At 30.7% G+C, this 11,015-nt stretch overlaps 1 protein-coding gene across 1 annotated transcript; it reads left to right on the top strand.

The window, feature by feature from the left end:
- Positions 1-1,436: 1,436 nt before the first annotated feature.
- LOC115717421 (thiamine thiazole synthase, chloroplastic) lies at positions 1,437-4,566 on the top strand. The gene is made up of 3 exons (XM_030646405.2): positions 1,437-2,038; positions 3,122-3,610; positions 4,171-4,566. The coding sequence occupies exons 1-3, from the start codon at positions 1,604-1,606 to the stop codon at positions 4,312-4,314; spliced, it is 1,068 nt and encodes a 355-aa protein (XP_030502265.2). The 5' UTR covers positions 1,437-1,603; the 3' UTR covers positions 4,315-4,566.
- The last annotated feature ends 6,449 nt before the right edge of the window (positions 4,567-11,015 follow it).

Genomic DNA, 11,015 nt, shown 5'->3' with positions numbered 1-11,015 from the left:
GGACACAAAAATTACACTATTATAATCTATTTTTTAAAGTGATCATTTTGACATGTTAGAAGCATATTTTTTTCTGCTACAAAAAAAAATGACTAGACTAAGGTTTCTTAGGGGTCGTTTGGAACGCCGTATTAGGTAGTATTGTATTGTATTGTATTATATTGAATTGGATTATATATCATATTTTTATATAATACTATGTTAAATTTTAATTTATACTAAAATATTATATATTTAGGTGTCCATAAAAGTTAATACCACATATAGTTTTACATAAAAATATTGCATAAAATACAATTCAATATAATGCAATACAATACAATACGACCTAATATGGCGTTCCAAACAAGCCCTTAAACAACAAAATAACACACTATAATTTAAAATCTAAACAAGAAATTATAAGTCTCCTCCAATATTTATCTTTTTACTTTTTTTTTTCCTTTTTTTTTACTTTTTCTTTTTCTGACATTATAATCTTCTTCATTTATTTATTAATTTGTTTTTTTGAAAAAAATCTTCTTCATTTATTATTATTTTTTTATTATTCTTTTTCTCTAAATTTATTATTTCTCTTAGTTTTTTTTTTTTTTTTTATTTTTCCTCTAACATTTAGATATCTCTCTTACATTTTACTGACTCCGAAAAAGGACGATCAGTGTTAAAAGAAACTTTTTTATTCCTTTTTTATATTTTGTAACAAAAAGTAATAAAATTTAAAATTTAATAAACTTTAACATATCAAGTAACATCATAACTTAACTTAAAGTCTTTTGTTATTTTGTATTTAAAAGTTAAAATATAGTATACTAATAATAAATTTATTTAGTAAAAAGAATTTAATATGTTAATAAAAAAACTTATAAAGTTACCAAATAGTATCTAAAACATAATAGAATTAGTTACAATATGAAAATTATTATATATATTAATTTTAAAGTTGTCTGATCAAAATAAGCAACCAAATGTGTATGAGAAAAAAATTATCTTAAATTAATTTTTTTCTAATAAAAAGTAACTAATTGATATATTATTTACATCAAAAGCAACCAAAAGGTTGCTTTTTTTAAAATTTGCAAAACACTGAAATTTTTGGAAGCGAGATTTTTTTATTTTTTTCAATTTTCGGTAATTATTTTATATTTCGGTATTTATGCTGACGTGGCAATCGGTATTTGTGCAAATAATTTTCTTAAAGGTATTTTTATAAATAAAATCAATTTTAGGTATAATATTAAAAAGACCCCTTTATTTTTCTACACCCCAAAAATAAAAAAAAAAAAATCACTCACTAAAGGAGTATCAGAATTGGAAAGATGCAACACACAAACATATGACCCTACAATTAATGGAAACTTACAAAATTACACTAAACCCAAAGGTGAGCTCATGTATGCCACTTGTTACAATAGCTATAAATAACAATCCTCCATTTCTAGACCCTTCATTTCCTATCATCCCACGTGTCACTCCAGATATTCTCATTTCTTCTTCTTTATTTATATACCAACCCTTTTCTCATCTCCTCACTCACTCAAAATCTTCTACTCTATTTTTTTTCTCACAGGGGCATTTCAGTAATTTAAACACCACCACCACCACCATGGCAACCATGGCATCATCCACTTTCACAGCCTCTCATCTTACCAAGTCCTCCATCTTCGACACTAGCTCCTTCCATGGAACACCAGTGGCTCCACCACCCTCCTCATCAGTTCGGTTCCAACCCACCGTTAAGGCGTCGTCCTCCTCCGTTTCCATGTCATCAACTGGTGGTTCGAACCTTCCGTACGACCTCCAGAACTTCCGGTTCGAACCGATCAGAGAATCGATCGTGTCAAGGGAGATGACGAGGCGTTACATGATGGACATGATTACTTATGCTGATACCGATGTGGTTGTGGTCGGAGCTGGTTCAGCTGGGCTATCTTGCGCTTATGAGCTGAGTAAGAACCCCAATGTTCAGGTGGCTATAATTGAGCAATCTGTTAGCCCTGGTGGCGGCGCGTGGCTCGGTGGCCAGCTTTTCTCCGCCATGGTATTATTATATTATTATTATTCTAACCAAATATATATATATATATATTTTTGTATTTATTAGCATTTATTTATTTGGTTTAATTATGAGGCATTTATTACGTGGCGAAGTATGTTATCTTTTTTATTATATTTTATTTAGACCACCTGAGATTGATACCTAAATATACTATATTAAAAGATGTACTTCAAAACAAATTTTTGTGTTTAAGTTTTATTTATTTATTATTTTTTTTATATACATATAAAATTCATGCACAATTTCTCCATGCAGATGGGGGATCCAAATAGTCAGGGTCAGCCAATATAACGGGGCCATAAGAAAAAAAAAAATTAGATTCTTATATAGAAGAAAATGTAGTATTTTTTTTAAAAGTATGATTACATGAATCACTATTTTTTTTTTAAAAAAAAAAAATTACATTTTTATGATTTTTTAAATAAATAACACAAAAACAATAATAAAACTACATAAAATTATAGTAAAAATAATATTTAAATAACATCAAAACAACAATAAAATATAACCCCCAGAATAAGAGGAGTACAACATAAAAAAAAAAATAGTATAATCGGTAAATAAAATTGGAAAAATATTTAAAATTCTCTCTATTTTTGTAATTTTTGTGTATTTGTGAAATAATCTCTTTTTTAAAATCAGTAAAAAAAAATTGTATTTTTGAGCCTAGCCCGCCTATGTTATAGAGTTAGGCCTGCAAATAGGGCAAGAATCTGCCATCAAAATGGAGAACAAGCGGGGATGGTGATCATTTTTTTTTTTGTTTTTGAATGTTAAGTGGGATCCCATCTCCTCCGCCATGAGGAATATTGGGAATGGGATGGACACTCCTCGTTAATTTCTCGTCCTGTGTGCATCCTTATAAGTTTAATAATAAATACAAGTTTATTTTTTTTTATTATTGTTCTTTTTGTTTTTATAAAATTCAATCAAACTCATAGCATCATGTGGTTAGAAATTTTCATGGTTTTGTCATAGAATTGTTCTCGAATTGTGGGTTTTAATGTGGTTTTTCCTTTTAGTGTTTGAGTTTTGGGATTAACTCGTAGATTTGTTATACATTAGATTGTGAGGAAACCAGCACACCTTTTCCTTGACGAGCTTGGTATTGCATACGATGAGCAAGACACATACGTGGTGATCAAGCACGCTGCCTTGTTCACCTCCACCATCATGAGCAAGCTTTTGGCCAGGCCAAACGTCAAGCTCTTCAACGCGGTGGCAGCCGAGGACCTCATTGTCAAGGGTGACAGAGTTGCGGGAGTAGTGACCAACTGGGCTTTGGTGTCAATGAACCACGACACACAATCCTGCATGGATCCTAATGTCATGGAGGCCAAGGTTGTGGTCAGCTCTTGCGGCCACGACGGTCCTTTTGGCGCCACTGGTGTCAAGAGGCTGAGAAGTATTGGCATGATCAAGAGTGTTCCTGGAATGAAGGCGCTCGACATGAACGCCGCTGAGGATGCCATTGTTGATCTGACTAGGGAGATTGTCCCTGGAATGATTGTCACTGGAATGGAAGTTGCTGAGATTGATGGATCACCTAGGATGGTAAGTAACTAATTCTTGCCCATATTTTTATTTAATCATCAATTAGGAAAGATTTATTGTCTAATTGTGAAATAATTCTGTCCATTCATTTTGTTGTGACCACTTGATACTTTAGTAGAAACCAATAATGATATAAGCAACTTTAGTGGTAGTTTTCCTTTACAGCTAGGATTTTTCTTTTCACTAAGAAATTTTGTGGCATATGCTTAGTGTGGACCAAATATCCCATTTTATTTATGAATGGTACTTTTGCTTTTGTTGGGGTCATTCTCTCTTTCCATCTAGTGGTTGTATGTATTTTTGCGGCGAAACTCTTTATGTTTTGATTTTATAAATATCAGTTGAATTATTACTGTATTGCCTTCGAAGTTGTACTTAACAGTAATCATTCGGTTAGTATTTAAGAGGATTATAAAAGGGTTTTCCCGCTAAGATATGATATAAGTAAGCATAGACCACTAGTTGAGATATTTATTTTGTTTGGGTAGAAGACAAGAAAAGGTGTGGTCCAAACTATGAGAAGTACTATACTAATGTAATGATATATATGGTTATTGCAGGGGCCAACATTTGGAGCAATGATGATGTCAGGGCAGAAAGCAGCACACTTGGCCTTGAAAGCACTTGGACTCCCCAATGCTGTTGATGTCCAGCCAGAGCTGATCTTAGCTGCAGCTGATTCTGTTGATACTGCAGATGCTTAATTATTTGGCAATGGCAATGGCCATGAAAGTAGTTCATGGTAGCTAAAGCTGAGACTACAGCCATAGCTGGAGTGGATCTGTAGTAGTTGTTAGGACTAAGAGTCTGATCGATTTGAGAGTTATTTGGTTGGTATTGTTAATAAGAATAATGAGGGTTGTGTTCATTTATATCTCTCTATTTTATCTTTTTCCCTCAAGACTAAGACTACTTGTGTTTGGAAGTGTGATCAATTAATGGCAACTTTTGTGTCACTATTTTCTTTTCTGCCATTATCTTTCAAGAAATGAAAAAAAAGAAAGTGATTGTTGTTTTTGATTTTGTGTTTTGGTGAATGATAAAATAAATTTGTAATTTTTAAAATGATAAAAAAAATAGGAGTATGTTATTTTTAATATAATTTTTAGAATTTGAATATAGTTTTTAGTATAAATAAATATAAAAAAAAATGTAATTAATTCTTTAAATTGAATTATTATTAAATTATATTTCTAGTTAGTGGAAGACATATAGTTATATAATAAAATTTCCAGAGAAGAGTGAGAGGGTAGAATATTGTTTGATAGGAGGGAGATTTTTTCCTTGTAAATTTTAAAAATGTAATCCTCCATTTTTAGAATGATATAAGAAAAAGATAAAATGAATATACAAATATCAAAATCATCTTTTAAAAAAAATAATAAATATTAATATTAAAAAGAGTTTTTGGTAGCTAAAATTTTTTAACTATTATTTTACTTATATTTAATTTTTCAAGCATAAATTTTGGCGGCAAAATTTTTAAATTACTAAACTATTAGTAAATTTAAGGTGTGCTTCAGTTAATTGTCACCATAAATTGTTTATGCATACACTCTTGTACATGACACGTTTATATTGGTACACTTGATATTATTATCTTAAAATTCATTTTAAAATTAAATAAAATTATTAAAAGAGTTAGTTGCAGCAAAATTCCTAGCTAATATTTTTTACTTTACTTACACTTAACCCTCAACTCAATTTTTGGCACTAAAACTCTCAAAATCACAATACCGTTAGCAATTTACAATTTCTTAGCTGTTAAGTACCATGTGGACATATGCATGTGTACACAGGATATTATCTATGTAGACACACAAAACATAATTTTATTGGTCCATTTGAATAAATTTTTTAAAACTAATCTAAAATTATAAAAAAAATAAAAATAAAAATTCTTTTTTTTTTCTTTAGACCCTAATTTCCTAAAGTAAAAAGTGCAAAAAAAATCAAAAACCATTTATTATTACTACTATTTGTTAAGAAAAAACACGAAAATCCTAATCCCTTTGCTCTTCACGCTCTCTCTCTCTAAATTTCTTTTCGATCCCTTTGCATGGAAACCTGAAAATTTACTTAGCCTCTTACGAATAGACCTTGAACATTTGGAGGATAGTGTGACAGTCAGTAGTCCCGTGATCCGTAAGGGGAAATACCGGGTAAGCTGTACAATCCCACACCGCCTGGGGAAGGTCAAGTGGGATGATTCTGAGACTGTGTAGGTATGGGACTACACAGTTGAAGAGGGCTTAAATGGATTGATTGGTACTACCTATATCAACAAGGTGCATCTTGTTTTTCGGTAGCCCATCTCGAAAGAACTCCACAGTTAAGCGTGCTTGGCTTGGAGCAATTTCAAGGATGGGTGACCTCCTGAAAAGTTTTCGCAGGATGCGTGTGAGTGAGGACAAAACACGCTGGAAACACTCGTGTTGGTCTGTAGGGTCAGTCGTCATTCCAGCAAGCAGCCAAAGTGGCGTACTCGTGTATAAGAGCCAATTATTCCGTGGGTGTAAGGGCCCAATGGAGGCTTGAAGCGGGGACGTTACAGATAGACAACTCCAAGTGCTCCAGCAAGCATCAGAGTCTCGGTAGATCGTATCGCTAATCAATCGCAAGATGCAATTTCTAAATAGTATTAGATATCACTAGTGCCTAATACCAATCTTATATATACAAATGCACCTTGAGTACGTAAATATAATAGCCTGTCCATTAAACCCTAGTTGGCAATTAGTTACTTCAACTGTATGATAGTAATTGATTTGATATTTTTGGATAGCATTTAAAGGATCATTAATAAAGAGAAGAGACTAGCTAACATACATCTTATCACCATGTATGTTAATAATACAAACTCCTAAATAGTCACATGATTTAGTTATAAGGACAAAATTTATCATTTTTCATCTTATTAATATTTGTACATTAATTCAAAATCAAGTGGGAAATATTTAAAATGTTTGGAGAGATAAACTCATCACATCAAGGTGAGTAACAGCCTATATCAACATTTTTTTAAGCTTCAATTTTGAGCAAATGTTGAATGTTTCTAACAATTTGTGTAACCTCTAAATTACCTATTCAAGTTCATAATAAATACTACTTAATTAAATATCTACAGTAACACATGTTTACGTTAATATAAGAATGAAAACTCTATAAATATATATAGGTTATAGTCACTTAAGATATATATTTACGATAATATACTTATTTTTTCATTACATATAAGATATATATTTATGATGATATACTTATCTTCAAAACACTAGGTTGAGTATGAGTAAGTTTGATTAATCCTTGTAATCAATGTTTGGAAATACAATTACATTTCTTGATTATAAATTAAATAATAACTTTATAAATTATTATTATTTTATTTCCAAATAATTTTAGTAATTAAATATTATTAATATTAATTTTAATTATTCTTTACTTATACTGTTATATTTTTTTTTATTTTAATTTTAAATATTATGTAGTAAATGTGTTCTTAATTTATAGATAGTTTATACACTTTGAGTGTCACTATACCATTATTTATATTATATTTATTGTGAGTTCATTATTCATTGTAGTAATAGCCCTTAATGGTTAAAATCATTGAAAATGTCAACTAAAATGGTTTGAGTTTAATAATATAAAAGTTTGGAAAATGGACAATAAATAATTAAAATGTGATATGAATGATAATTAAATAGAAGATGATGACATGTAATAAATTGTTGACCAGGTCAAGTGTTAGATAGTCTAATCATATTAATTCAACCCCAAAACCGCGTATTAGTGAAGATTAACCATTTGAGCTTGATTAAATAATGACACTTTAATATATTCAAAAAAGTATATTTATTTTAATAAATCCCCTTCTTTAATTAAATACTTTTATTCACTTTTTTTTTTTTAACTTTTTTCTTGTTGCTTGGATAGTTAAATTTTTTATGTGTTTTTATTAGTATAATATTAAAAAAAATCAAGAATTTTTTTGGAGAAAGTATTTAGTATTTAGTATTTTAAATTATTAATATTTTATTTTTTTTATGTAATTAATTTTTTTTTTATATTTTAACATAATTAATAGGTTTGAGGACGAATGACACTTTCGCTAAATTTCTCACTATGTTTGCTTCCTTCTTCACATTTAATAAAAATAGTCATTTGCATAATTCGAATAAGATTAACAACTTTTTTTATTTTTTTTTGTATTTTTTAGCATATATATAAAAAAAAATTTGAGGGGAACATATATAAAAATTGTGTTCATGTAAATAAATCATAAAAAAGTACTATTCAAATATCTTTGGTACTTTTTGTTAACAATTTTCAAATTTTATGATAGTGAGACCATTTTCGAAAATATATACTTAAGTTATATATATTTTCCATTTTTTTTTGTATGATTTATAAAATTGTACTAAACCACAAAATTTTTATACACTCACAACCTCATATAGGCCTGATTTTTCAAGATTTTATACATATGTTTTGACTATACATCAGCTTATTCTAATTCTTGTTTCTTCAATTTCTTTTGTAAAATAATAAGAATTCTATCAAACTTTAACACATTTCACAATTGTAGACATTGTCATCACTTTTTGCAACCAAAACAGTTCATTCTTGTTCTTTCATCATCACCAAGATGATTGTCAATCGATTTAAGATTTTATTACCCTCATGGGCCCAAAGCAATTTTATTTTTTTGGTTGAATGAAATATGATCTCATCTTCTTTTCTGATTCAAAAGAATAAGACTCAGGTGGAATGAATGGATCTAAGAAGAAATCAATCGTTATATATTAATAGAATCGCATTAAAGGGAGTGGGAGTCGTGGAGAAACCCGGATGAAAGACTTATCCGAGGTAGTTGAAATCAAAAGATGAACTTTCAGTAACGGGAGAGTGTAGAACAGGCTAAACCATCATGAATTGTCTTTTCGAGTCGTAAATCAAAGTAACAACCACCATAGGAAAATTTTGCTTCTTAAAAAGGAATTGTTTTGACCAAAAGATCCCTCTAAGTAGCTATTGAAAGTGGCAACTAGGAGCTCTCCAACCCAACTATTTTTTAATGACATCTAGGTACATCTTTTGTTGCACACAGTCAAAAAATAAGTAAGCAACGTTCTTCCTTTGTTGACCACAAACTAAACAACAATTATCTTAGGTCCAAGGCTGTCTCAAAGTGTTGAGAGACTTAAAGCGAAATTTAAAGCAAGATCTATTTTTTTTATATAAAAATTTAAAATAAAAATATATTATTCAAATTTTGATATCAGTTTTAACTCTTATTTTATCCCTATATTGTGACAGTCAGTAGTCCTGTGATCCGTAAGGGGAAATATCGGGTAAGCTGTGCAATCCCACATCGCCTAGGGAAGATCAAGTGGGATGATTCTGCGACTGTGTAGGTATGGGACTACACAGTCGAAGAGAGCATAAATGGGTTGATTGGTACTACCTACATCAACAAGGTGCATCTTGTTTTTCGGTAGCCCGTCTCGAAAGAACTTCACCGTTAAGCGTGCTTGGCCTGGAGCAATTTTAAGGATTGGTGACCTCCTGAGAAGTTTTCCCAGGAAGCGTGCGAGTGAGGACAAAGCACGCTGAAAACACTCGTGTTGGTCTGTAGGGTCAGTCATCAATCCAGGAAGCAGCTAGAGTGGCGTACTCGTGTATAAGAGCCATCAGTCCGTGGGTGTAAGGGCCCAATGGAGGCTTGAAGCGGGGACGTTACAAAATGGTATCAGAGCCTTGACCCAGCCGGAAGTGTGGTCGACGAGGACGTCGGACCCCGTAAAGGGAGGTGATTGTGACAGTCAGTAGTCCTGTGATCCGTAAGGAGAAATACCGGGTAAGCTGTGCAAGCCCACATCGCCTAAGGAAGGTCAAGTGGGATGATTCTGAGACTGTGTAGGTATGGGACTACACAGTCGAAGAGAGCATAAATGGATTGATTGGTACTACCTATATCAACAAGGTGCATCTTGTTTTTCGGTAGCCCATCTCGAAAGAACTCCACAGTTAAGTGTGCTTGGCCTGGAGCAATTTTAAGGATGGGTGACCTCCTGAGAAGTTTTCCCAAGAAGCGTGCGAGTGAGGACAAAGCACGCTGAAAACACTCGTGTTGGTTTGTAGGGTCAGTCATCAATCCAGGAAGCAGCCAGAGTGGCGTACTCGTGTATAAGAGCCATCAGTCCGTGGGTGTAAGGGCCCAATAGAAGCTTGAAGCGGGAACGTTACATATATAATAAATAATTTTTCTAGCCACATAAATTAACTTAAAGTAATATTTGATTATAATTGTATCTCTATTGAAATGCTATATATTTTAACACTTTTATATATATAAAAAAAATACTATGTCAATTTTTTTTTATAAATATACAAAATTAATAAATTTAAGAAAATACATAATAATTAACAAATATACTTTTTAATAAGTTAATATATTATCATTATCTATTATAATGTTGTCATTAATTTTTTAAGTTATAATATTCTCGTTAGTTTTCGTTTTGAAATATTTAATTTATTTATTACTATCGTGATAGTTTTTTTTATTTGATTGCACCTAAAAATGTTTATATATATATATATATTAAATTAATTTCTACAAAAATTATTTAAAAAGAATATAAATATTATATTATATTTTTTTTTAAATAATGCACTAAAGATATTTTAAAATATTATATAAAATGAACCTTAATAATTAATTTTATAAATTTAAACATCACTAACTATATACATTTATATGATATGTACAAGAATTTAATAAAAACAAAAGTGACAATGGTAAGGATCAAACCCAAGACTCCAATCATCAATATATATTTTAAGCTTCAACTAACTACTTGTGCTACAATATTTTTATGCAATATATTAACCTAAATTTTATATAATATATTTTGTTTCTATATATATAATATAAATCTTAATTTTTTGACGCCACCAAAATTGTAGGGCTTGGGGCCTCGATTCCAGTTGCACCACCCTATGTATGTGGCCCTACTTAGGCTACATGAAACTTAAAAAGTCTATCCTTAGTTTGTAATCAGTTTTGGAAAGCAAGCCAAACAATAAATCTTTATTTAGGGATGTTATATCTTCCCTAAATTTGTCCACACCAATGAACTTGCTCTAGACAAGATACTAACCAGCCATATCCCTTACTAATCAAGTAAGAATTAGCAAGAAAAGTTTATTCAATACATACTTGTTTAATACTTTCTTTCACTCTCACAATCTGTCTCCAATACCAACTACTATTAACTATAGATTTGTAATTCCACCAAGAGTTGTTCTTTAAATAAACGTTGTGTACCCATTTTACCCATAGTGTCTTGTTTCGTAGCCACAACCTAAGTATATTTGCCCAAAGCAACCATGTTCCAAG

The sequence above is a fragment of the Cannabis sativa genome, chromosome 5, assembly GCF_029168945.1.
Source record: "Cannabis sativa cultivar Pink pepper isolate KNU-18-1 chromosome 5, ASM2916894v1, whole genome shotgun sequence".
Classification (NCBI taxonomy): domain Eukaryota; kingdom Viridiplantae; phylum Streptophyta; class Magnoliopsida; order Rosales; family Cannabaceae; genus Cannabis; species Cannabis sativa.
Note: the sequence above shows the minus strand (reverse complement) of the source record. Positions and strands in the feature narration are given on the sequence as shown.

Excerpts from the sequence above, each read along its gene's own strand:
- LOC115717421 (XM_030646405.2), top strand. The coding sequence starts at position 1,604 with ATGGCAACCATGGCATCATCCACTTTCACAGCCTCTCATCTTACCAAG. Across the intron at positions 2,039-3,121 it reads GCCAGCTTTTCTCCGCCATG|ATTGTGAGGAAACCAGCACA; the intron begins GTATTATTATAT and ends GTTATACATTAG. Across the intron at positions 3,611-4,170 it reads TTGATGGATCACCTAGGATG|GGGCCAACATTTGGAGCAAT; the intron begins GTAAGTAACTAA and ends TGGTTATTGCAG.